Genomic DNA, 27,470 nt, shown 5'->3' on the forward strand with positions numbered 1-27,470 from the left:
GGAATGTCTGTTTTTGTTTTGGTCTGTGCGATACCGCATGTTGGCAATTTACTAAATAGTATTTCGACACCACGGGTTGCCAGTTGGTCAAAAACAAAGCCATGGAAGCCAGCAAACAAACTGGGTCAGAGATCGCAGATTCTTCCTGACCTAAAAAGCCTCAGCATCCATCTAAAAATCTCAATGAACGAGAGCATATTAAAATGCGGATAAATCAACTCATCAACTTACAGTGTTGCTTTCATTGTCAATTGCGCTCGCTCCTGTTTCGTGTCCTCAAGCTGGCTACCCGCGTCAACAAATGCTCTCCAATATTTTGAATTTGGACTGCAGTACCAATTTCAACCACTAGGTATGCCAATCCTACATACTGTACCTTTAATGTTATGAAGCGACAAGAAAAAAACAAAACAAAAATAACGACTTTATTCAACAATCTATTCTCTTCCATGTCAGATCTCCTACACTTTTCGTGTAGAAAACACATTGCAGCGCTTCCAGGTTCTACGTCAGAATGGCGGCTCACCATTGGCTAGCTCCTGCGTCAGCATCACACGCATGCGTCATGGTGCTCATGTGAACAGCTATCTATTCTGACATAGAACCTGGAAGCGCTGCACTGTGTTTACTACACAAAAAGTGTAGGAGATCTGACAAGGAAGAGAATAGATTGTTGAATAAAGTCATTGTTTTAGTTTTTTTGGTGCACAAAAAGTATTCTCGTCGCTTCATAAAATTAAGGTTGAACCACTGGAGTCACATGGACTATTTTAACAATGTCTTTACTACATTTCTGGGCCTTAAAAGTTGCAATGACATTGCTGTCTATGGGGGGACAGAGAGCTCTCGGATTTCATCAAAAATATCTTAATTTGTGTTCCGAAGATGAACAAAGGTATTACGGGTTTGAAACGACATGAGGGTGAGTAATTAATGACAGATTTTTTTATTTTTGGGTGAACTAAACCTTTAATATTACAAACGTCCTGTGGTAAAATTACATTACTCCATCTACCCTTGTAAAACTAATCCCGTCTGAATAGGGCTATAGCAACATCAGCTAGATGCTCTGTAACCTCAGATTAATTGTTATTAAGCACATGAGCGCTTAGAGCGTTTTATTTGCCCCGATGATGATTTGAAAGTGACACATTCTCAATTTTGTGTTATTTTAATTTTCAGAAATTCGAGAAGAAATACAAGGCAGAGTTAACAAAGGGGTCTGTGTCTAAAGAGACACAGTTCGAGTATGCATGGTGTCTGATCAGGAGTAAACAGTCGGAGGACATCAAGAAGGGAATCGTGCTGCTCGATGGTAACTGCTGCTTTTTAGCAAACAATGTAACCATTTCAGGGAAGCCACAACATGGAAGATTTGTAATTTACAAAGATCATTTACTTTCCTATCTTTCTGATTATAATATTTTATTTGTGAGGTATCGTAATTGAGAGTAATTAACATAGCATCTTAACATCTTTAACCTGTTAACTGCCACCCCCTTTTTTAGGGGTTAAACATTTAGAGACGTTTGTTTACTGTAAAGCAGATGTACTGATCTAAACATTTTTATTTTATGCAAAATATATATTCTACAAAATAATTTGGACTATAAAATTGCTAGAATATCAAAGCCTAACCAATTTGTGTTCCAAATTTGAATTTGATATCGCATAAATTGAGCTTGCTTAAAAAATTTCCAGCGGTAACACAATGTCCAATTGCACAGGATGAAATCTGATTGTTCAAGCTTATGAATGATAACTAATTTATGATGATTACTAAAACATCAGATAGGGAAAACGGTATGTAGCAACTCGTAATGTAATAACTGCACATAATGTAAAAACTACACATAATGTAATAATTATTACATTATTATTGTAATAAAATGTTCATAATGTAATAATTTTCTCAAAATGTTATACAACCCCAAATCAGAAAAAGTTGGGACAGTATGGAAAACGCAAATAAAAAAAAAAGAAGTGATTTCTAAATTTACTTTGACTTGTATTTCATTGCAGACAATATGAACACAAAATATTTCATGTTTTGTCTGGTCAACTTCATGTCATTTGTAAATATGCATCCTTTCCTGTCATTCAGACCTGCAACACATTTCAAAAAAAGTTGGGACAGGAGCAATTTAGGGCTAGTAATGAGGTAAAATGGTTAAATAATGATGTGATTTGAAACAGGTGATGTCAACAGGTGATTGTAATTATGATTTGTTACAAAAGCAGCATCCAAGAAAGGTCTAATCCTTTAGGAGCAAAGATGGACCGAGGATCGCCAGTTTGCCAACAAATACGTGAGAAAATTATTGAAATGTTTAAAAACAATGTTCCTCAAAGAAAAATAGGAAGAGATTTGGATATTTCACATTCAACAGTGCATAACATAATTAAAAGATTCAAGGAATCTGGTGGAATTTCAGTGTGTAAAGGACAAGGGCGCAAGCCTAAGCTGAACAACCGTGATCTCCGATCCCTCAGGCGGCACTGCATCAAGAATCGTCATTCATCTATAAGCGATATCACCACCTGGGCTCAGGACTACTTTGGCAAACCTTTGTCAAGTACCACAATACGTAGTTACATCCACAAATGCCAGTTAAAACTGTACTGTGCCAAAAGGAAGCCCTATGTTAACAGTGTCCAGAAGCACCGTCGACTTCTCTGGGCTCGGAGGCATCTGGGATGGACCATCACACAGTGGAAACGTGTACTGTGGTCAGATGAATCAGTATTTCAGGTATTTTTTGGGAGGAATGGACGCCGTGTGCTCCGGACCAAAGAAGAAAAGGATCATCCAGACTGTTACCAGCAACAAGTCCAAAAGCCAGGGTCTGTCATGGTATATGGTTGTGTCAGTGCCCTTGGCAAAGGTAACTTGCACTTCTGTGAAGGCACCATTAATGCTGAATAGTACATAGAGATTTTGGAGCATAATATGCTGCCTTCAAGAAGACATCTTTTCCAGGGACGTCCATGCATATTTCAACAAGACAATGCAAAACCACATTCTGCACACATTACAAAGTCCTGGCTGCGGAGGAAGAGGGTACGGTACTTGACTGGCCTGCCTGCAGTCCCGACCTGTCTCCAATAGAGAATTTTGAAGCGCAAAATGCGACAACGAAGACCCCGTACTGTTGCCCACATTAAGACTTGTTTGCAGGAAGAATGGGACAAGATTACACCTGAAACACTTCATCACTTGGTGTCTTCAGTCCCTAAACGTCTTTTAAGTGTTGTGAAAAGGAATGGCAACATTACAAAGTGGTAAATGCTTTACTGTCCCAACTTTTTTTGAAATGTGTTGCAGGTCTGAATGACAGGAAAGGATGCATATTTACAAATGACATGAAGTTGACCAGACAAAACATGAAATATTTTGTGTTCATATTGTCTGCAATGAAATACAAGTCAAAGTAAATTTAGAAATCACTTCTTTTTCCTTTTTTTTTTTGCGTTTTCCATACTGTCCCAACTTTTTCTGATTTGGGGTTGTAAAATCTTGATCTCATAATGTAATTACAATTTTTACATTATGAGAGAATTATTACATAATCAACTCACCAAAAACATGTCATTTTCATTATTGGAATAGCTTTTAAAACTACCTAAACTATATTCATGGAATTGTTATTATTATTATTATTATTATTATTATTATTAGTAGTAGTAGTAGTAGTAGTAGTAGTAGTAAATGTTTATTAAACATAAAGCATTGGTATTCCTTTAGAGTACATTTAAAAAATCTAAATCTAAGTCTTACCTGCCTACAAATTCCACCAGATTACTGATACTGCTGCTGCTACTACTACTACTACTACTACTACTGCTATTTCTACTACTACTGCTATTATTTCTTCTACTTCTACTATTTCTACTTCTATACATATGGTATACTTACTTTTAAATGACAGTATGTTTTGAAATGTTAAGAATGTAAGAAATGTTTTGTAAAAAGAAAGATAAATAACTTTTACACCTTTAAACTACTACTACTACTAGTAGTAGTAGTATCAGTATCAGTATCAGAAATGTGGTGGATTTTGGAAGCTAGTTAAGACTGGATTTAGATTTTTTAAATATACTGTAAGGGAACTGTAAGGGAATAAAAAAATTTTATGTTTTAAAAGCTATTACAATAAAGGAAATATGACATGTTTTTGGTGAGTTTATAATGTAATAGATTTTCTCATAATGTAAAATTCTTTATTACATTATGAGCTCAAGATTTTATTACGTTTTGAGGAAATTATTACATGATGAACATTTTATTACAATAATAATGTATTACTTTACTTAGTACATTATGTGCAGTTTTTACATTATGTGCATTATTACATTATCAGTTGCTACAAGGCGTTTAAAAAAGCGCCAAGTGTCATGCTACTGGGACACTGACAGTTAACAGGCTAACATTGCATTTTTATCCCAGTTCAAACATTTAGGTAGGTAGACAATGCGAAACCAAAAAAAGTTGTAATCACCTTTTCTTTTTTCTTTTTTTATGTCTTATATTTCTGTTCAATTTTATCTGTCTTTCCATAAATTTTGTTGTCTCAGAGCAGTCAGTCAGAGTAACAAAACATCCAGGAAAATGTCCTCATTACAAAACATTTGAACTCTTTTATTTTATATTATCTTATTATTTTATTTATTTTATTTTATATTATTTACAAAGAGGTACAAATTAGGGCCAGGATTTACTAAACGAGGCAAATTAGCGTGAGAGCACAATTCCATAAATGCCCGATGGGAGTGGACAGTTCTGCACGTGATCTACTGACTACGTGCAAATTAATATACACAGATGCAGCCAGATCATTTACATAATACCCGTAAGCGTCTGGTTTAAGACGAGCCTTTTTTGGCGGTAAATAATGACGCAAACACCAGTAAATTGACAAGCGCAAACCTTTGTATATCACCTCGTTAGGAAATCTGTCCCTACGACTGTCATGTGATAAAATGTTTTAATCTAATTAATTACATGATGTGCTGATTAATTAATCACAAATTAATCGCACATCAATTTTGGCTTAGAAATTACCCCCAAAACATAATTTAAAGTCATTATGGACCCAGACGTCGAAGTTGTCATAGTTGGGTAAACATTTATAACTGTGAATGGGAGAGGAACTTTACTAGATTTGCGATAATGATAACTTTGTAAATGTGTCCTCACAATCTGTGAAATGGGTCTATTGTGTTAGATGAGAAAAGCTTTGAATAAACATTACAAAAAAGTATCTTTAGAAATAAATACTTCAATTCAACATAGAATTTATTAAACAAATTTTTAAGGCAACAATGTGGCCATACCCCCACTCCCCCCCAGAAAGATCTGAAGTGGCATTAAGGTTTATTTACACAGACTGTTTAATGCAGCTCAGAAGTGGTATGATTATGAATGAAAAACGAGACCATACTTTAAATATCATTCTAAAACTGGCAGTAGGTGGCAGCAAGCCACTGGCTACGTCCAAAAAGCTAGATGCTTTCCAACTGTCATGGAATGAAACACAGGATTGTGGGATATCAAAGACAGTAAAGGTACAGTGAACATCAATGCTGCCTTTAAAATTCAATCAGATTAAGGTACATTATATTGCCCAAAGTATTAGGATACTCCTCCAAATCATTGAATTCAGGTATTCCAAACACTTCCATGGCCACAGGTGTATAAATTCAAGCACATAGGCATGCAAACTACTTCTACAAACATTTGTGAAAGAATAGTTTGGTGTGGAGGAACTTGACTAGTCCTGACCTCAACCCGATAGAACACCTTTGGGATGAATTAGAGCAGAGATTGCGAGCCAGGCCTTCTCGTCCAACATCAGTGCCTGACCTCGCTTCTAGAAGAATGGTCAAAAATTCCCATAAACACTCCTAAACCTTGTGGAAATCCTTCCCTGAAGAGTTGAAGCTGTTATAGCAGCAAATGGTGGGCCAACTCCATATTAAACCCTAAGGATTAAGAATGGAATGTTATTAAAGTGCATGTGCATGTAAAGGTAGGCGTCCCAAAACTTTTGGCAATATAGTGTCTCTCAGGAGACAGGAAGTGAAACTAACATTGTAACTAAACTGCATGCAATGTAAGATGATGTACAGTTCTGGGGTGACAGATGGGGTGCGTTAAAAGCCTTAATAATTTTAACACATAATGTTTTAATAGGGATTTTTTCCCTTTTTCGTTTCTTTTCTTTCTTTTCTTTTTTTATACATTTACATTGTTTACATTGTCAATGTAGGTTGTCAACACTTTTCTGGTACATAACTTGAGTGCTCTTTCATCCAGGATTAATTTTGTCATTAAAATAGATTATTGTTTTGATTATGTTTTAATTGAGCAAAGTTCAAAAACGCATGCATATTAAGGTATACTAGCTAGTTTATTGCTGCATCATCAAATAATTTTTATTGAAAATAAACAGGACATAAGAGAGGCACAAAGTAAGCTAAAAAAAACAAAGCAAAATACAAATAAGACTTTATTTTTGCAATATTTCTATGAACAACATTTCAGTGCTGATGCTTTATATATAAGTATACATTTTGCTACTTCTCAAAAAGAAATATCCGCCTTTTTCATGCTATAGCCAATATGCTGATATATATCTGTGCATCTCTAGTCAAAACTAAATGACAAAAATGGAAGTATAAGAATTGTGTAGTGACCAAAAATATAAACAATATGAAACAAAACGCAAATCTCACTAAGTGCATCCTGGAATGCTTTTAAAAAGTATTGCAAGGTCCAGAACGCATTGGGGTTTTATGTTTTAATTGAGGATGGTGTTGTTTAAATGCCACCAAATTAAATAACTAATCAGCTTTTACAACAGAAATTAATAAACTTTTCTTAAAAAACTAAATTTCCTATCATCACTGTAAAGCTGCTTTGAAGCAATCTGTGTTGCAAAAGCGCGATACAAATGAAGGTGACTTGACTTGAAGGAGCACATTTATCCTGGGCACAAGTCAAGTCAAGTCAACTTTATTTATATAGCGCTTTTAACAATACAGATTGTTTCAAAGCAGCTTTACAGTGTTAAACAGGAAAATAATGCAGCATAATTTTATTCAGCCGTCTAGCCATTCTGGAGAAAAAATGTCATCAGTTCATTTCAATTATCATACAGTGTGACAGTGTGGGCTTTAGATCAGTAATTAGAGCAGTAATTTAGTTTATATGGTTAATTTAGTTTAATAATTAGATTTATTTCGATATTTAGTTGAAAGATGTAGTGTCCCCAACTGAACACGCCAAGCCAGAGGCAACAGTGGCAAGGAAACCAAAACCCCATCAGGTGACCTAATGGAGAAAAATAAACCTTGGGAGAAACCAGGCTCAGTCGGGGTGCCAGTTCTCCTCTGGCCAATTAACAAACAGCGTATGATTATTATTCTGGAAACTTTACAGGTCAGAGGTCATAATAGATCGGAATATTCGAAGGATCGGAGGCAACACGCCGGAGATGGGTTTATTGAGGAAGACATATCGATTTAAGTATTATTAAATTGTAATATTCGAACAATCGGAGTCATCACGCCGGAGACAGTGTCATTACATGGATATTTTGTGTTTGAACGAGTGACCCTTCAGGGTCAGGGTTCTCAAAGGTCCATTTGAGAATCACAAGGTGAGATTGAATCACCTTTTTTTTATTGTTTTATTTTTTACTAGTTTTTATTGTTGAACGTGATATCATAATGAGTGGTGTAAACGTCATCCTGTCCATACTTAGCAGCTTCACAATGAACAATGTAATCACATTATTAAATTAAACATTACTCAAAGCATGGGCTTATTTCACAACTTCACAGTAGTTAAGTGTCACGGTTATCTGGATTCTTGATGACACTCTGTTCTTATTTGATAGTAGGGGCAATGAAGAGGTTATAAATTTGATGTTACTGCAGTGACACATTCATGGTTCTCTTATCAAGGCATTTGTATACACCCCATGCGCTTTTTAGAATAGGGACAAAGTAAAATAAAAAGTAAAGTCACAGTTAATTTAGCAGGGAGAAGATATTTCAGATAAAAAAATGAAAAGATTAGGGGTGTGAAGTAAAATATTTTTTTCTTGTCCACGTGTCATTTGAGCTATTGTTAACTTAAACAACTATTTATTTAAAAATCACAGACCCAGCATCTGAAGTACTCTACTCAGCTGCTGCAGTTTTAGAACATAACTTGGGAGACATTGCAGACATATTTCATACTAATCAGTCATGTATTACAATTTCACAGTAGATTAAACAAACAAAATAGGACCTATTGTATTAAAGACCCCCGGTGGTGAAAAGTTTTTAATGTTGTTCATATGTCTATGTGGTGTTTTTAATATGATTTAAGACAAACCATGTGCAAATTCATGTCAACACCATTGGTGAGTATTTTCTCCTTAAAAGTCCAGTCAACCAAAGACGTGGTTTGAAATCGACAGTGTTTCAAACAACCTTGTAACCAATCATGTCAACGTGCAGGCAGGCTTTAGCATATCATCATTACTATGCTGCAAAGCAGGGGAGTCTCAAGAGAAGCCAGGTTATGCCGGTATATTTTTCTGTTGAAAAATCTGGTACATTTAGCAATATAGCGGGTGAATTATGTATATTACGATGGTATGATGAACTATATGCCTTTCTCCACTGACAAAGCATTTCTAAGGATATAGATTTTTATAAGTCAGACTGAGATGGTGAACGGGAACATGGTTTTATGTAACATTATCAACACATTATTAGCTGTTTGATAATGTAGTCAAGCAAAAGGCTAATCATATGAATTACCGTAATGTTTTGTAAAGATGAAAATCCTATGAGAACTTTTGCACTTTTGCAGTGGCCATATTGGTATTCCCTATGCTGTAAAACCTAACAGTCAAATGCGGAAGCCACAGCCTACCCTTAGGGAGGTATCATGTGGAATATACACGTATGGACTGGCCATGGGCAATGCAACATACGGAAGTCCCAGGGGTGACTCCGGCCACTGTAGGCAGGGGACAACACCGCATAGAAGGGTAAAGACACGGGCTCGCCGTACCGTGGAAGAATACACATATGGGACCGCCGTGGGGCTCACAACATATGGAACCCTAACACAAGTTCCACTAATGTATACAAGTGTTAGACCTGGCGTAAGACGCTCCACCACGTCTGACTGCCGCAGGTTGCGGTGGAACTCAACAGGGTTCGCCAATGTGGGGAACTCGACTGGAGCATATAAGCGCACATATCCGGTCCATGAGGAGATGAATGGCGCAGCAAGCCGACACAAGAACGGGCACTTCGGTGTTACTGGCTATTTGAAGCGAGCACACAGGAAGAAACCGGCTCTACACAGAGGCTATAGAATCTAGCAAACGTGTTAGGTGTCACCCAGCCTGAGGCTCTACATATATCTGTCAGCGAGGTACCACGAGCCAACGCCCAGGAAGAAGCCACACTCCTAGTGGAGTGGGCCCTCAACCCGAGCGGGCAGGGCACGCCTTAGGTTTCATATGCCAAGGCGATGGCATCCACTATCCAGTGGGCCAACCTCTGCTTGGAGACAGCCTTTCCCTTCTGCTGGCCTCCGTAACAGATGAAGAGCTGTTCTGAGGTCCTGAAGCTTTGCGTTCTGTCCATGTAAGTCCGCAGAGCATGAACGGGACAGAGAAAAGCCAGGGCTGGGTCTGCCTCCTCCGAGGGCAGTGCTTGCAGGTTCACCACCTGGTCCCGGAAGGGAGTGGTGGGAACCTTGGGCACATATCCAGGCCGGGGTCTCAGGATTACATGAGAGTTACCCGCCCCGAATTCCAGGCACGATTCGTTGACCGAAAATGCCTGCAGGTCCCCTACCATCTTGATGGAAGCCAATGCAGTCAGGAGTACTGTCTTCCAAGACAGAATTTTTAACTCTGCTGACTGCAAAGGTTCAAAGGGACCCCTCTGCAGTGCAGTTAGCACCAGAGATAAGTCCCAAGAGGGTATAGAGTGAGGGCAAGGCGGATTTAATCTCCTTACCCCTCTCAGGAACCTGATGATCAGATCATACTTCCCTAAGGACTTACCATAAACCATGTGATTTGCTGCGATAGCAGCAACATACAGTTTGAGGGTAGAGGGAGACAGCCTTCGCTCCAACCCTTCTTGCAGGAACGAAAGCACAGAACTGATTGAACATCTTTGGGGGTTTTCTAGTGGAGAAGAACACCATTCGATGAACAGGTTCCACTCCAACGCTTAGAGGCGCCTCGTAGAATGGGCTCTAGCGGAAGTGATGGTGTCTACCACAGCCTGTGGTAGGTCACCTAGAACCTCCACCATAGGGTGCCCCGTCTCTGAGTCAGGAGGTCCTTCCTCAGAGGAATGGGCCATAGAGGTGCTGTCGCGAGGAGCACTAGTTCCAGGAACCAGGTCCAGTTGGGCCAGTACGGAGCGACCAACAGGACCTGCTCCTCGTCCTCCCTGACCTTGCACAGTGTCTGTGCAAGAAGGCACACTGGGGGAAACACATATTTGCGTAGGCCCCGGGGACAGCAGTGTGCCAGCGCATCCGAGCTGAGGGTCCCCTCGGTCAGGGAATAAAACAACTGGCAGAGGACATGTCCAGGGCGGCAAACAGGTCTACCTGTGCGGTCCCAAAGCGTCTCCAGATCAGTTGGACCACCTGGGGATGGAGTCTCCACTCTCCCAAGGACAATTGCTGTCGTGAGAGCTCGTCAGCTGCACGATTGAGCAGGCCGGGGATAAGTGGCACGAAGCGACCTCAGATGCTTCTGATACCCCTTTTCCACCAAGGCAGTGCTAGTTCAGAGCCAGAGCTAGTCCCAGTTCATAGTTGGTTCGACTGAGGAGCCTTCTAAGAACTGTTTGCTTTTCCACATGCTGAGAGCCACAACAGAGCCATGTCTTGCGTCACTGTATACGTCTCATCTTTCTCAGCAATGCTAGCGAGGCACCGGCAGTGTTGCCATGTCTGCGGTTTTGCCGTGGGCTGTTTTTCATGTCCGCGGGTTGAAGCGACCCCAATTATGTGATATTTAGCCCCGGGAATGCGAATTTTAGTAGGCAACCATGCCAAAAAAAACACATTTTACCCCCGAATGTGATTTTTACCGGGGATGCCCCCCTGAAACGCGATTGGGCTTGTTTTGAGTAGCAATTGGGCAGGTTTTGTTGTGAAAACCTGGCAACCCTGGGCAGCGGGAAACAAACACACACCAGGCTTGTTCGAGATGCATCGGTGCTGCGCAGACTGATCCATGTATGATATATATTAAAAAAAATGCATGAGTGAATCAAAAGCATAAGGAGTCATATGCTCTCGCTGGACTCGTTATCATACGGCGATCGGTCTGCACAGCACCAAACAAGCCTTCCATCAACAATGCAAACGTTGCGTTACTATTGATTCACATGGCTTTACGATCCTACATCGGCATCAAAACACAACGAAAAAACACAGCGAATCCAACGCATTCATGCAGTTCGCCGTAATTTGTATAGACGGAGATTACAAACGAGCAGCAGCTGTTAGCTCCATTAGCTGCTATTTCAAAAATGCCGGATCTCAAGTTTGTGTTGGTCTTGTTGTCCCCGCCCCCTGCGCCTGACGTAATCGGTTCTTAGTTCTAGCCCTGTTCTAGCCCAGCAATGTTTTGGTGCTACTTAAGAACCACTTTTCCTGGCTCGGAACTGGGGCTTTGGGTGTGGAAACACAAAGAACCGATTTGAAACTAGGCTCTGGCTCCGATCTAGCTCTAGCACTGCCTTGGTGGAAAAGGGGTATGACTCCAGAGGAGGAGATGGCGGGCGAGTTGCGACATGCGGCGGGAGCGTAGACCACCCTGTTTGTGTATGGAACGGTCGCAGTGCTTGCCATGTAGCGACCCCTTGAGGTGGCTCAGCGCAAGACGAACTGCTAGCAACTCAAGGCAGTTGATGTGCCAATACAGTTGGGGCATCCGTGGTGACCACAGCATGCCTATACACTTGTTCTAGGGAAACTCCTGCTCGTAGAAACGAAGGGTCTGCCCACAGGCTGAAGGTTTGGCGGCACTTCAGTGTTACTGAGACATGGAACAAACCGCTCTGCCACGCCCATCTCGGGACTCGGTCGTGTAGCCAGTGTTGAAGCGACCTCATAAAAAGCAATCTGAGCGTTGTCACTGCAGCTGCGGATGCCATATGCCCCTGGAGCCTCTGAAAATGTTTCAGCGGGACCGATGTTTTGCGTTTAAACGAATTCAAGCAGTTCAACTCGACTGGACGCTCTGTGAGGCGCGCTGTCAGGTTGACTGAATCCAACTCCATACCGAGAAAAGAGATCCTCTGCACGGGGCAGAGTTTGCTCCTCTCCCAGTTGACCTGAAGTCCCAACAGGCTGAGGTGACTGAGCACCATGTCTCTGTGTTCGCACAACAGGGACAGCCCAAAGGGAAGGATCTTCAGGTCGATCGTTGGTCGCAAACCAATCTTGGGGACGGATGCACTCGAGAATACGCTTTTGCATCATCATCTGAACGGGCAGCTTGTGAAGGGGCCCATTTCAAGACTCGCAGGTCCAAGATTGGTCATAACCCACCGCTTTTCTTGAGCACAATGAAGTAGGGTCTGTAGAACCCCATCTTCATATCGGCTGGAGGGACCGGCTCAAATCGCGTCCTTCGTCAGTAGGACTTCGATCTCTTCCCGCAAGACAGGGGCATCGCAGCTCCACAGAGGTGAATTGGATGCCCATGACCTTGGAAGGGTGACGAGGTAGCAGAGCCTGATGGTGCAGGTGAGCCCGCGGGACGGTTACAGAAGCGCTAGCTAGGCTTCTAGAAACGTACCAACGAACCCACCTGCACCACAGACCTACTCGTGGTAGGGCAGCGATTGGAGGGCAGGGGCCCGACCCAAGGGGCACAGCGTCCTGAAGTTGAGTCTGAGTGCGCAAAGCAGCACCTACCTGCCCCCACAGTTGGACAGAGGGTACGAGAGAAGGCATGGTAGCGTTCTTAAGCCATACACTGCTGTCCACTGGCGACTGAAGGAGGGGCTGAGAGCGGCAAGGCTTTGTGGCGTCACACACTGTCTACCTCACCTCCTTCCTCAGCGTGGCGCAAGAGTGGCGAGGCATAGCGTTGCGCACTGCTGTCCTCGCACCGCTGAGAAGAGGGGAATGAGAGTGGCGAGGCTCCCCGATGTCACACACTGTCATTCTCGCCCTCTTGTAGGGAGGGGAACGAGAGCGGCGAGGCTTCGTAGCGTCACGCGCTGCCATTCCTAAACTCCCGAGACCCAGAGGTATTTGAACTGCTCTTAAGAATTTGGCTGTAACACCAATGGCGGAACAGAATTTACAAAATTATTCTCCACCCAGCCCTCCTCCGGACAAGAGCAGCTCCAACCAAGTCCGGGTCACCTGGACCGATGCCCATGGCGAGCAGACTGAGGGCTTCCATCTGCTTTGCACTGTGGAGGAGTGCTGGGCACAGTCACCGACAGTGACACCTTGTGAGATGGGAGCATCGAGAAAGCGTACTTTGGAGACGTCTCACACCCCTGCAAGGCAGCCCAAGGGTGTTTCTGGACCAGGGTGGACATCGTCTGGCCGATACTTTAAATATAATCAGCCACTGTGCGCAGCTCAAACGCTAGGTCCCTCTTTTTTTTTTTTTTTTGGGAACCAGCAATCCCACCTGTAAGCTACCAGCAGGCATGTGAGACCGGCGCGCTGAACACTCAAGCCCCTATGAAAAAGGCAAGACGAACAACGCGCTGACGTGTTCATGCTCTCATGAGAGAACATGAACCACCCACGAACACAGTCTCAGCATGCTTGCGATAGAGGAGTGAGGGCCCACAGAGACGTACTGGCCGGGGAAGCCCCACTGTAATCCTCAGGTCACCCAGGCTTATTAGCCGAAGTAGCCCTTTTCTGGTGCACCAGAAAATAAACTAGATCGGGGAATAGGCGGAGGGACTGAACCCTGTTCGAGGTTAAGTCTTGACCGCGCATCTAGAGTGCTGAGTGATGCGCTGGTTTGCCGTGACAACCCCCGCTGTCAGCCGGCACTCGATGGCACATGGCGCGCTGAACGCTGAAACCCTCACGAGGAAGGGGAGACGAACAGCGCGCCGACATGATCCCATTCTCCTGAGAGAACATGGATCACCCACAAACGCAATCTCAACATGCTTATGTGAGAGGGATCGTGGCCGTCAATAAGGACAGGAAACAACCGCATCCAGAAACGCACGGGTGGAATGACGTCTTGAAACAGACACTGTGTAACACCTGTGCTGATCTTTTAGAAGAAAAGCTCTTTTAAATGTGCTGAAGCACCCATGAACGGCCACGGCAAAACACAGGAGAGTAGTGCAGCCTGTGTATGCACTCACCGTTGGGAATGCCCTCACCGAACCAATAGACCAAATAGTGCTGTGAAAACAGCAGTTTGTCACTATATCAATGAGCTCGCGGTGATCAGCCGATCAGTCTCACCTGTCTCCAATTTTGAGCCGATCCGTCTACATGCGGCTGTGAGCAGCCGCGATGTTGACGTCAGAGCCACACTCGCGCTCACAGCCGCATGCAAACACTAGAAGACACTAATTATGCCATTTGTAAAACTTGTAAGGTTAAAATAAACCACGGGGGAACCACCAGGAAAGCGCACAACTGGACAAACCTAATTAGATGCTTAAAACTCCATCACCCCGCGGAACATGCCCAGTTTGAAGAAGGTAATGTTAGTAAAGGTAAAACGGCTAAAACTGGCCAGAGCTCAGAGCTAGCCACAGGTCTGCAGCCTGTCCTATCCTTCCTTGGTATAAGCAGCGAAAAGACCAATGCAATTACAAAGAAATCCTGCCTTCCAGCAGGACAATGACCCCAAACATACTTCAAAAAGCATCCAGAAATGGATGGCAACAAAGCGCGGGAGAGTTCTGAAGTGGCCAGCAATGAGTCCAGATCTAAATCCCATTGAACACCTTTGGAGAGATCTTAAGATTGCTGTTAGGAAAAGGAGCCCTTCCAATATGAGAGACCTGGAGCAGGTCCAAAATTCCGGGTGAGAGGTGTAAGGTTATTGATGGTTATAGGAAGCGATTGATTTCAGTTATTTTTTCCAAAAGGTGTGCAACCAAATATTAAGTTAAAGGGTTAGTTCACCCAAAAATTAAAATTCTGTCATTAATTACTCACCCTCATGATGTTCGACACCCGTAAGACCTCTGTTCATATTCGGAACACAAATGAAGATATTTTTGTTGAAAGCTGATGGCTGAGAAAGGCTTCAGATAGGCCTCCATTGGCATTCAGTACATTTACACTCCCAAGACCCATAAAAGGCACTTAAAACGTCGTTACAAAGTCCATCTCACTACAGTGGCTCTACAATAATTTTACGATGCGACGACAATAGTTTTGTGCACAAAAAAAAAATCAAAATAACACCTTTATCCAACTTGTTCTTGTCTTCCGTGTGTGCCTCCACGACGCAATTATGTTTAGTGAGTGCGTAGCACGTACAAGTTATTGAAACTATAATGTCGTGATCATATTGTTTTGCAGACGAGTCACGATGGCGAAATCTGTCACCTCGAGTACAATATAATCACAACATTATAGTACATGTGTATATATTAGGGGTGGCACGGTTCACAAAACCCACGGTTCGGTTCGTAACACGGTTTTAGGGTCACGGTTTTCGGTTCTGTACGGGTCTTGTTGTTTTTTTTTATGGTAAACACTCCAGAAATTTACTTCAGCATATGATATATAGCTTAATCATCCGAGTCCGACACATTGGCCTAACATTTTTCATGTTAATCATGTCAATTTTGATCAGAACAATGCACTGTGGCTTTAATTCATCTGACCTGATTAACACATTTCACAATGAAGTGTTCCATGTGTTTCACAATCACCATATGACATCCAGCGCTGAGAAAAAAAAAAAAATTAATACACGAAAACACAACACTGCCAGAAGTTTTCGCCCAAACTTCAAAGGCATGTTTAAATTATTAAAACTAGAAGCATATCTTAACTTTTAAATGTTACATTTATCATGTGAACTACTTCTATACAACATGTTATATGCATGTGTGTATGAGACAGAGGGGAACACGGTCGCATTTGCAGCAGATATATGCTGCCCATCATAAATCAAAGCATGAGACAGACAGGGGTCGGAGGAGAACACCGGAAAATGTGACAGAATGGACAATATTTGTCTGTATTTGCAATACACGAGCCACGGTTCAGCTGCGCGAGACAGGGCGCGCGCGGCTCCCGCTCTCCAAATGCACTGCATCTGCCCTGATTGCTATACGTCGCTGGCGCATCCTCCAACTCCGGGCAGCCTTCCTTATCTCTCCCACTTGCATTTCTACACGTGATGTGACCTGCAGCACTCCACTTTTACTTTATTTTACTGTATGTCCACACACACACACCTCTTATTTTGCGCGAAAAGGACACCCGCTGCTGTCTGAGGTAACATACGGGCACGAGGATACATTGCACATGCATCGAACCCGTGCAACGCACGCGCTCCGAACCGAGACAAGAAGTTCGGAAGAACAGAACGGTTCGGGTTTTTTTCATGTACCGTGCCACTATTGGTCTCGAATATTTAAATACATTTATGGTTAAAGAAATATGTAGTCTAAAAAAAAAAAATGTTTTAATCCTTGTTTTAAGGGAAAATATATTATTTTTTACTTGATGGTTACACCACATAACATTTTAGCATCATTCAATTCTTCTCTTAAAAATGGTATAAACGTTTTTCAAAATGAAACCAATATAGGGAGTACATTTCTAAGAAAGGCGCGTGTATTAAAGTTGTAATGTAAATGCTAATTTTTCCAATATGCCTGCCTATACAGAACTACAAGTTTAGAGTGGTGAAATTGTATTTTTATAGTGGTTAAAAATCACACAAAGGAGTCATGCAGGGAAGAGTGAAATACTCTCAAAAATCAAATAATCTGAAAGTACATAAGATTTCTGTATTTGAATTGAATCTTTACAATGATTATAATAATTATTTAATCATTTTGTCTTGCTAATAAATATAAATGTGGAATTGTTTTGTTTTTCACCAGAACTTATTCATAAGGGCACCAAAGATGACCAGCGGGATTATCTGTTTTATCTTGCTGTAGCCAACTACAAGCTCAAGGTTGTTATCAAAGCTTTTCATGTTTACTTTGGACACCTATAGTCAGAATGGCTTTGCTAGTCTCATTCTCCTGTTTTATATTAATTCTAGGAATATGAGAGAGCTCTGAAATACATCAGGACTTTACTGAGGAATGAACCTGGAAATTCTCAAGCTTTAGATCTGGAGAAACTCATTAATAAAACCATGAAGAAAGGTGAGCGTGAATATTGTTTATTTCTTTATTTAAGGTGTGTATAGCAATGATATATGGTATAGGCTATATTATAGGTACTGTATACAAGTAATCTTTACATTAAACAAGGAATTTGCATACAACATGCTTCTCATTCTTATGTTTTCTAGATGGGCTGGTTGGAATGGCAATTGTTGGTGGCATTGGTCTGGGTTTGGCTGGATTGGCTGGTCTGATTGGTTTAGCTGTGGCTAAGAAATCTGCATAAGAGGATGATCTGAGCCAAATCTTAATGCCTTAAGCCCTGTTTTGGGTGTGGAATAGATGCAAAAAGGCCTGCTCATGACACTGACAGAGAAGTAAGGCTTACTTGCTGATGCCTTACTTGCTTCCTCCAGTTAAAGCCAGAACTTTTTAAAGTCAGAAAAATATCACACTTACAGCATAATGCTAAACAGAGTGGCACCACTGCTCTTATGAAAAGAAAAGGGACACCAACAATATTTATTTATGTCACAAAAAGTATAAAGGGGATTTATGATATACAGTAGATCTTAAAACCTTTGAACTGTTTAGCTTATTTATTCTTTGTAATTGTACCAACATACCCTTACTGAACACACAAACGTGTATAAACATGCATCAGCAGGTGTTTATTAGGTACATATTAAGGCATTATTTTCAAGTAAAATGGAAAATATATTATTTAATATTTCATTCGCTTAAAATTTTTTCTTTTTTACTAATCTATTACCATGTTTTTTTTCGCCTCCTGAAATATTACAACTTTTTGTGTATGTTTAAATCAAAACCAAACCAATTTGTACATTTGTGATGCTTTATATTTGAACAGATTCTAAGGCAATTTGGAAAAGCATTTCTTTGTGATTTTAGAACCTCTAGAAAGCTCTAGTAATGTAGGTATAGGTACAGAAGACATGATAAAATAGATAGTACAGAGGCTGACTGATATAAAATGTTGAAATATTTGAAAACCAGTTAGGTGTTTTGTTTTGGAAAGATTTGAATACAAAATGTAAAGGCATAAATGGTTTCTTTTTGTGTCTTGCACTAAGGCCCAAAGAAAAGAGTTTGCTTCATGGTGGATTGTGTTGCACTGAGATTATCTGATTGTTTTATTTTGATTTTGTTTGATTTATTTACACTTATTTCGACAATTTACACTTATTTCGACAGTGCTTATTGCCAACTTTGAACACAGGCTGCAAATAAATCTAAACCACATTGTGCTTATTGTGCATTTATTTTTAATGTAAAGAAATGATAAAGAGAATGTTTATGTGATAGAAAAAGAGGTGCTGGTGAGTTACACACTGAAGTTTATTATTAAGGGTTAAAGGTTTAAGATTATAACCATAGTATTCTAATTTGCCTTTAGAAGTCTGTTCTTTTATCTTTTTGCTTGTCTCTTTTCAATCATAAAGAGGACTCATTAACCCTTGGCAGCAGTGGATTTGCAAGAGAATTTGGAAGAGAGAAAGAAAGCTTGTATTAATCAATTTAATAGGCGAAGATAGTAATCCAGGAAATGTGTACCTCTTTTCAGGAATCAAGAGGGGGTAAAGTTCCGGCAAGTGTGTTTTATTGTCATGGCTTTGCCAAGTCTGGGCTTGAATGTGTGATATGACCAGTGCTGGGCAGAACGCAATAAGAACTTTGTCATTATCATGCAACACACCAGCTGCAGCTGGGGCACAATAAACATGATGCTATATTGAAATGTCCTTCATCAGATTTTCCAATGCCAGTGGTCCAATTTATGGATGTATTCAGCCACCTTGTGACTTTTTGGGCATATCCTTTGTTTCCTAACATGGCTGTCCACTCCTTTGTTGAAGTGAATAGTCACATTATCAGGGGAGCATTTATTGAGGTGTGACGAAGGCTTCTATAGTTATCCAGTTATTTATTAAATGGATGCCTGACTACTTAAAAAGCTTACAGCCTGGTTTAAAAACAATAAGATAGTGAAGGTGGTGTGTAATTATCAGTCAGATGATAAGTCATCAAAGGTTCCTCATTGTATCTTAATATAATGATAGCAACAGCTGGATATGTTTACAGAACAGACTAATTAATTCCATCACATAGTCAACCTTGTAGAGAACAAAATCAAGCATTGTTTATGGATTAATATCTGAGCTTATGTTAAAAATATTTGAAATTATCATGTTACAAATTAAATACTACATTTGTATTTATTTATGTATGACATATTAATTGTATTTCTTTTTTAAATAATAGGTTCTCATAAATAAACATCTTTATTGATAACTTTGTAAAAGAATAAACATTACACTATAACAACTGAATGTTGTATCAACATATTATTATTAATGCTATGTTTTCATATTCATTTATTTATTATTAAGTTTTCATCTTTAACTTCTGAATATTACTATTCACTTTTCACCGTATAGTAAACTATTTCTGAAATTATTATAGCCTGTGGTTCATCGGAGATGGTAAAAAATCTTGATGTTACTATATACTGTATGTTATTCAGATCAATCTTAGTATCTGTATTTTATTAATTTTCTTTTATGGCATCAAATTCTTTTATGGTTTCTAACTGGAACTTTAATTCTTAGGAGTGTTGTTATATTTTGCATATTTCATTAAATCAGTTCATGTAACCTGAAGGCTCTTTGCTGAACCCAAAAACTATTAAAAAAGACATTTTGTTTTAATGTTTAACCTATCAGAGTAGCATGCAGTAAGCATTTATAACTTCTGGCAGCTACCAGGCATTGAAATCAAACAGCTTAAAAGGCATTACAAGGTTAAATTCCATTTTGGTGCAACATCATTGAATACGTCAGTTATTTATCACTACATAGCTATCAGTAGTATAACATTCCATGGTGCTGTATAAAAAGGGAACAAGAATTGATGTGGGTTGATGGTTCTTTGTGGTCTGGTTTTGTCAAAACTCTGGACTTAAGTAAGGCGTTTAAAACTCTCAGAAACACTCTTAACCTTAAAAAGGTTATTATTTATTTTGTACCATTTAGGTACTAATATGCACACTTTTGGTACTAATATGCACTCTTTGGTTACAAAGGCGTGCCTTTTGAAAGGGTACCGCCCCAGCTTCTGAACTTTTTTTTCTGAGAGTGCAGGTAACACAGCAAGACAAGCAGACTATATTCTTTGGAATGTGCAGTCTGCACAACAGACCATAGACTGATCTCCAGCCACCAGGAACACCTTGAAAAGCTGAGGATCCAGAGATATGAAAGACATATTGCAAATTATTGCACTTTTCTTGGGTTTTTTGGGGTGTGGGTCTGCTGTATTATCATTACTTAGTCACTACTGGAAAGTGTCTACAGATGATGATAGTGTCATCATCACATCCAGTATCTTTGAGAACCTCTGGATGTCCTGTGCAGATGACTCCACTGGTACTTTCAATTGTTGGGATTTCCAGTCCATGCTCGCTTTACCAGGTAAAACCCACCCATGATAACTTTATAAAAACTATAATATTGAGAATACTACTATCATTATACTAATACTTTACTCTTTACTGATTAAGGAGTTACAATTAGAATATACATGTGATTCTGTTTTTCTATGTTCAAAAGTAAATATATTTTTTACATTTTATAATTGATTAAATAAACAGGCCATTTCAAGGTCATTTTAATGTTACTGACTGCTCCTTTATCACTGCTTTCTGAGACATGAAATAATTATTCCTGTGCTGAATTGGACAGTGAATTTGGAAGCCATCTGATTATTTGTTTGTTACATTACATTACATTACATTACATCTACTGTTTGGAGGTCATATGCTTTTTGTGGGTCTTCAAGTGCCTTATATCAAGACAAGTCACCTTATTTCTATAGCCCTTTATGCAATACAGATTGTATCAAAGCAGCTTCAAAGTTATAAACAGGAAAATAGCAGAATCAATTATTATTCTTCATTATTTAGATCAAATATATCTAGCTTATAGCTAAAATCAGTTGCTTTGTCACCCTCTAAATCTAGTATTGCTTAGGGAAAGTCATTTAAAAGAATAGTATCTTATCGCTTTTTGTTATACCATTGAAAATATACATGTATATTTTTTATGTATAAAGCTTGCATGTTTAGCTTTGTCAGACCTCTTTAGAAACAGCTCCGTGAATGGGCTGATTGTGCAATAGAATGATAATGTATTGCTCCATAGAAACTTCAAGGGTTCATAAAAATATGTTGGTAGTGGTACAGTAAAAACTTCAAAATTAGGGTTTTGTTAGTCCATTAACACCAGTATAAAGCTTGCATGTTAGCTTTAATGCACCTTTATAGAAACGGCATCGTGAAATGGGCTGAATGCGCAAATGTATTGCCTCATAGAAACTTCATAAAAATATATTGGATATCAAAATTTGGAGGTGGACACTGTCACTCAAGCCAGAGCTCCCGCTATGAGGTGAGCTTATGCTTTGAAGTTGAGTCTGTTTGCTGAGTGGTGTTCTTCCCACTGGGAAGATCCCAAGAGATGCCCGATTAGCTCAGTGCTTTCTTTCCTGCAAGATAGGTTGTAGCGATGGCTGTCCCCCTCCACCTTGAAGGTGTATCCAACTCTCTCCATTGACTTTGCATTGCGTGAGGCTGCCTCCTTGTCATTTCGGACTTATAACAAAAAACAGAACAATGTCTAAAAGTTGATATGTGACAAGGTAAAAAACACAGAAATATGTTTTTATAAGCTGTCGACCCCAAAAAACGAGCATTTAAGGAGACAAAAGTGGATACAGGCAATAAGACGGGGAGCTTCAATAGGAAGAATGGGTAAATTTTGGGATCCTGAGACTCAGTATGCCTATGTGTACAGTAAACATTTTGTCACTGTTAAGTCAAATATCCAAATGTCAGTTTTATATATTATATTTCCTGTCGCTGGTTACGTTCCCCTCCAGTGGGCGTAGTTCTCAGTATAATATAGCATGGCGCGCTCTGTCTCAATTGCCTGTGTCCCCATTTTTTGTCCTTAAACACTCGTTTTTTGGGTCAACAGCTTATAAAAACTTCTGCGTTCTGGGTTGTTTAGCTTGTTTGCTGTACACATTCTCACATGGAGAAGGAGACGGAGACTCGAATGACACTATAATTTATAAATAATTCAGAATTAATGTTTACACCTTAACTTATTCGTCCGCCGATATGTAAGAACTGAAAGGGGGCTCTGTTAAAGGGAAACATGTATATTTAGCTCAAATGAATGAATTAATGAATTCACAGGGAATTTTGAGTCTATTTTACAGCCGAGCAAATGACTCTTCCAGCGTTCATTTGAACGGGCCGTAAATATCAACTCTGCAGCGGTTTTCCCGGATCTTTGATTCGCTGAAGGTCTGGTCGACGTCTTGGGAAGCCAATCACGTGGCGTGTTGGCGGTTGAATGGAGTCTTGTGGACGTTGTTTGAAGTTGAAGCGCGCTTTTGGAAACTCGTTGTTGAGAAACTTTTGCGGCGGAACTTAACGGAAAGAAAATAAACTTTAAGTAAAAGAAAGGAAAGTGAGAGAAAAGCAAATGGCCTGAATTAAATCGTTGTTTAACCCATTTTCTCTGATCTTGGTCTGCCACGATCGTCAGATCGTCTCCTGGGAGCTCTCCGTTCAGAACTCAACTCTGGTCATACTGCTAGGACTTAACTCATCTCTAAACTGCGAACAGGCCGCGAACCAGCTCGAACTGCTGTGAACAGAACTATGAACTGACTTGAACCGAACTAAACTGAACTGGATTCTTCTTTCGTGTTCTGAGATTAAACTCAAATATTTGCCCATCCCCTGGATGGGTTCTGGCCAATTAGGCTTCAGGGGTGACTGTGTCTCCACCCCTCCCATAAAATTGGGTCATCTATAGTAATTTAGTTTCCTGCTTTTAAGCAGGGAGTAAATTTAGACCCAATTTCTTACTATAAGGAAATGATCAATTCTATAAAGATTTCATTCAGCTCATCTGTTGGATTATACCCATACGAACACAAAGGTATCAAACACAGTGCCTTTTCATCCACTCATTCAATAGTTATATAATTGCATGAATTGGGAGTAATATACATGCATAATAGTCACGTGTATTCAGTTGTAAACACACTAACAAGCTATGTCGAAGGCTATTTGAATGAAAGTTCAATAATCAGTGTTTTAATGCACTCCATATGTAACAGTTTCTGTGAGTTTGCTTGGAGTTTTAGCTGTGTCATGTGGAGTTCATTTACCGGTCATTGAAAAGACAGAGATCTGGTTGTTTCTTTGTCTTGTGATCACAACGAGTCCTTTGTCCTCTTTAACTAAGTTTTGGTCACAAGTCCATAGGAAGTCGGTTAATTATTTTCTACAACTGGTAGCTCCGGGCAGAATCGAGCCTGGAGCTGAATTGGGCTTTGTGAAGGGGATGTTCATTTGATCGAATCATTTGGAAGATTCCTTCATCTATATGTCTGCGCCCATAATTCCTACAGACGCTACATATCCCCCCATCGTTAGGCGATGTGTTGGGATGAAGACATCGGCGAACGCTGTAGAAACACAGGGAGAAGAAGCAGACACATACACAACAAACAACAAGACAACACCTCCATGATTGGCCACTGTACTGGTGCAGGGCCTTAGATTATTCGAGTACTAACGGTTTTAAACTTTAAACTTAAGGTTAACTTGAAGTTTACGTTTTAACTTTCATCGGTTTATCGTGTCGACGTAATGTAGTTTAACTTTTGCATTGTTATTCTAATTTGGTTCGGTACAGTGACTCTGTGATTTGTTTTCTTCTCTTCTAAATCGTACTAGGTTGAGACCGTTGTACCTTTCTTCATGATGTGGTGACATCATTTGTGGTATGTACAAATGAGGTGACCCCTTAATCATGGAGCTCTCTAGCTCACATTCGTTCGAAGGTGGCCTGCCGATATTAGGCGTGGTGCATCAATCCCTATATCGTGACCTTGATCCTTATGGGGTAGACAGGCATTTTACCTAAAAAAAGAAGAAGGAGAGGGAAGGAAGAGGTGAAACAAAACAAAACAGTTGAGTGTCTCTAGGTCTTGCCTACAACTACTCGTGCAGCTAAGGTGTCGTGTACCCTAACTTAATGAGAGGTGTTCTACTTGTTGGGTAGATTGTGCAATGTTTCCTATGATGAGTGTAGCCGGGTCCATGCTAAGCTAGTTTCTGAAGCTAGTTTCTACCTGTGAGAAGAACATGTTTGTTGAATGTTTTCCCTGGCAGATGTGGTTAACTTCTGTATGTTAGCGAGTATGTAAGTTATGTAATGTATGTAACGTAGTGGATGTATTGTCAGATCTGGGGCCCGTTTCAGAAAGGAGGTTAAGTGAAAACTCTGAGTATGTTAACCCTGAAATAAGGGAAACTCTGGGTTTTCTGTTTCAGAATGGGAGGTATGTCAAACCCGAGAAAGCAGGGTAAGCCAAGCCCGTTTCTGAAAGAGAGGTAACTTATACTCAGAGTCAGTTACCAGGGTCACTTGCTCTGTGAACTTAACCTGGTCAGGAGCAGGTTTTCTTTGGTAAACCCAGAGTTTATTTCAGTCTCCTCCCCTTTTTAAAGCACCAGCTGTGTTTAAATACTTTATTCATTCATTCAAACGCCACAAATGCTTTTCTTACTGAGTATTTTGGTCGTATTTCAAGTATAAATATAAAAAAAATTATAAATTTAATCTAAATCTAAAGTAAGCAAAGTTTACTTAAAACAAATTAAATTTTCTGCCACTTGACAAAAATACAAAGTAAGAAAAGCATTCTTTGCAGGAACATTCATTGCTCATATTTTCATCATGAGGACACTGTCAAAGTGACAAAAATGGCATGTTTTATACAGGATCCTGACGTTCACTTGATAATCCTCTAGAAGTATCCTGATAATTAGAATTTCCTTTAGGATTTCCAGTGGTTGGACGCATTGATGACACTCATATTCCCATCATCACACTTTCTGAAAGCGGATTACTGTATGGAATGGAAGGATGCTGCCAGATGGTAGTACAAGATATATGCCATAACCACCACCACAGCTGTTAAATACATTTATTTACATTTTTATAGTCATCTTTATTTCCTACAAATACTTTATTCTTTTTCCTGTTGGATGTTAATATTCTTCCTCCATCTCCTCTTCATCTGTCAGTGGTGCTGGTGTTTGGCTGGCCTGAGTAGAAGTAAACTGTTTAATGTCATTACCCTGATTAATAAATCTAACAGGTGTGATCAGAGAACATTTCATTATGTGAATAGAGCATAGACCCTTTTCACATTTCTGGGTTTCCGAAGCTGAAGTCGGCATAGTTGGGTTAACTCTTATAGCTGTGAATGAGAGAATACATTAAATATATATTTTTGTGTCTCATTTGCTCAAATAGCAAAAGAAATACTCCACAATAGTGATTTCACAACTTTCAAAAAGATGGAAAAATTAAAGTAAGATTGATAACTGAAGTGAAAAGAGAGAAAGATGTTAATTTTCACCATCACTCCCATAGACGCTGTATTAGAAACACTCACAGCAGCGGTCACTTGATTTTTGTAATTTGATGCAAAAGTAATATAATACAAAGTATTAGTGTTATAAATGTACATACATAAAAAAAAAAAAAAAAAAAACGTTGCAGGATTTACGATATTGATGACCATTAAAGCACGTCATCACAGTCTGTGAAAAGGGTCTATGTGGGAAAAGCTGCTGCACATTGGACACTGAATGATATTTATTTAAAATGTAAAACCCGTGAACATTTTATTTTCATTTTAATTAATATGTCAAATGTTTGTAAAGTCATTAAACCTACATTTTATGCTTAAAGCTTTTCCTGATTGAATTATGTTTTTTTTTTTTTTTTTTTTTTTAGCTGCTGCCACATTCTTTGTTTGCCTTTTGGATACCATGAAAATTAAACTTAATTAAAATAATGAAGAATTAAACTTGTGTATTGACCTGGAAGTATGCAAACGTCTTTTTGTTGGGTGCTGTTGCCATGGTGAATCGTAATTTCGTAGCTCCATTGATCGTGGCTTTTCATAGTTGGAGTGCATGTGCTTAACTCAGAGTCAGTCTACTCAGAGTTGATTGAACTCCCTCAATTCAGCTGTTCTGAAACCCAAAACTCAGAGTTTCCCATCTCAGAGTAAGTCAACTCAGAGTTCAGGTTTAAACTCAGAGTTGGTTGAACCTCCTTTCTGAAACAGGCCCCTGTTCTAGTCTGTTTTGGTCCCCCCTTTTCTGGAAGGCGTGTCAATCAGAATCTGACTCATCCCATTTCCTGTCCTCTTCATTGCATTTGAGGAATTCTCTCAATAGCTGCATGACTTCTTGGGAGTCGCTGCTTTGCTTGTGCCAGCGGTCGTCTGGTTGTTTGAATCTGGCATTGGCATGAGAGTCTTGTTCTTGGGCGTACTCAGTGCCGTCGTCGCTTACCCACGTTAGATGCTCTGGAATGTGTGGGATGATGATGGCCTTTGGCATCTTTAGGGTTTCTTGAGAAGCGAGGCTGGTCCCATGGCTTTTCCCAGCGGTTGGTGTGGTAGCTGTCATGAGAGTCACGTTCTCTGTGCTCTTTATGATGGACTGTGGTGTAGTCATGCCACTGGGTGTCGTCCAGTGCAAGGCTTGGGTCTTGGCTGACGGAGTTTGACACTGTGGATGTTTTCAAACCTTTCTTTGAGGCCATCTTTTGTTTGATGTAGGCCTTGTGTGTCAGGTCACGCAGCTGTTGGATTGTCATCGTGTCTGGGCAGGCCATGATGCCTAGATGATGACTCACTCCAGGGTGCATGTTTCTCAGGAAGATGGTTTTGAAGTTCACATCCTCTTCAAGTTCAGGTTCGTTATATGCACCAAAGTAGGCTTGTTGGAAACGGCTGTAGTAGGCTTGGGGAGTCTCTTGTCGACCATGTTTGGTTTCCCAGGCGATTAACAGTCCGTGTTCAGACTCTGGGCCTGTAAATTCTTGGGTCAGCGTCTCACGTTGTAGCTGGTAGTTGTACTTTACGTGAACAGGTTGCCGGTCTAGAAAGCTTCATACCTCGTGACTGGATGTGGCTCTGAGGAGGTATAA

General features: G+C 40.2%; 2 protein-coding genes across 2 annotated transcripts in view; both read left to right on the forward strand.

Annotated features, from left to right (window-relative positions):
- The window catches only part of LOC307125007 (mitochondrial fission 1 protein-like), a 29,395-nt gene extending 10,772 nt beyond the window's left edge, over window positions 1-18,623 (forward strand). Inside the window, exons 2-5 of the mRNA XM_079814571.1 lie at window positions 1,183-1,315; window positions 17,122-17,198; window positions 17,289-17,394; window positions 17,544-18,623. Of these exons, the coding sequence (XP_079670697.1) occupies window positions 1,183-1,315; window positions 17,122-17,198; window positions 17,289-17,394; window positions 17,544-17,641 (414 nt within the window). The 3' untranslated portion in view covers window positions 17,642-18,623. The remainder of the gene's footprint in view (window positions 1-1,182; window positions 1,316-17,121; window positions 17,199-17,288; window positions 17,395-17,543) is intronic.
- Window positions 18,624-20,629: 2,006 nt separating this feature from the next.
- Window positions 20,630-27,470, forward strand: part of cldn15b (claudin 15b) — a gene marked incomplete at both ends in the record, with an annotated part of 91,335 nt that continues 84,494 nt past the window's right edge. Inside the window, one exon of the mRNA XM_079814560.1 lies at window positions 20,630-20,846. Within this exon, the coding sequence (XP_079670686.1) occupies window positions 20,630-20,846 (217 nt within the window). The remainder of the gene's footprint in view (window positions 20,847-27,470) is intronic.

This window comes from Gobio gobio (assembly GCF_949357685.1).
Source record: "Gobio gobio genome assembly, chromosome: 4".
Taxonomy (NCBI): Eukaryota; Metazoa; Chordata; class Actinopteri; order Cypriniformes; family Gobionidae; genus Gobio; species Gobio gobio.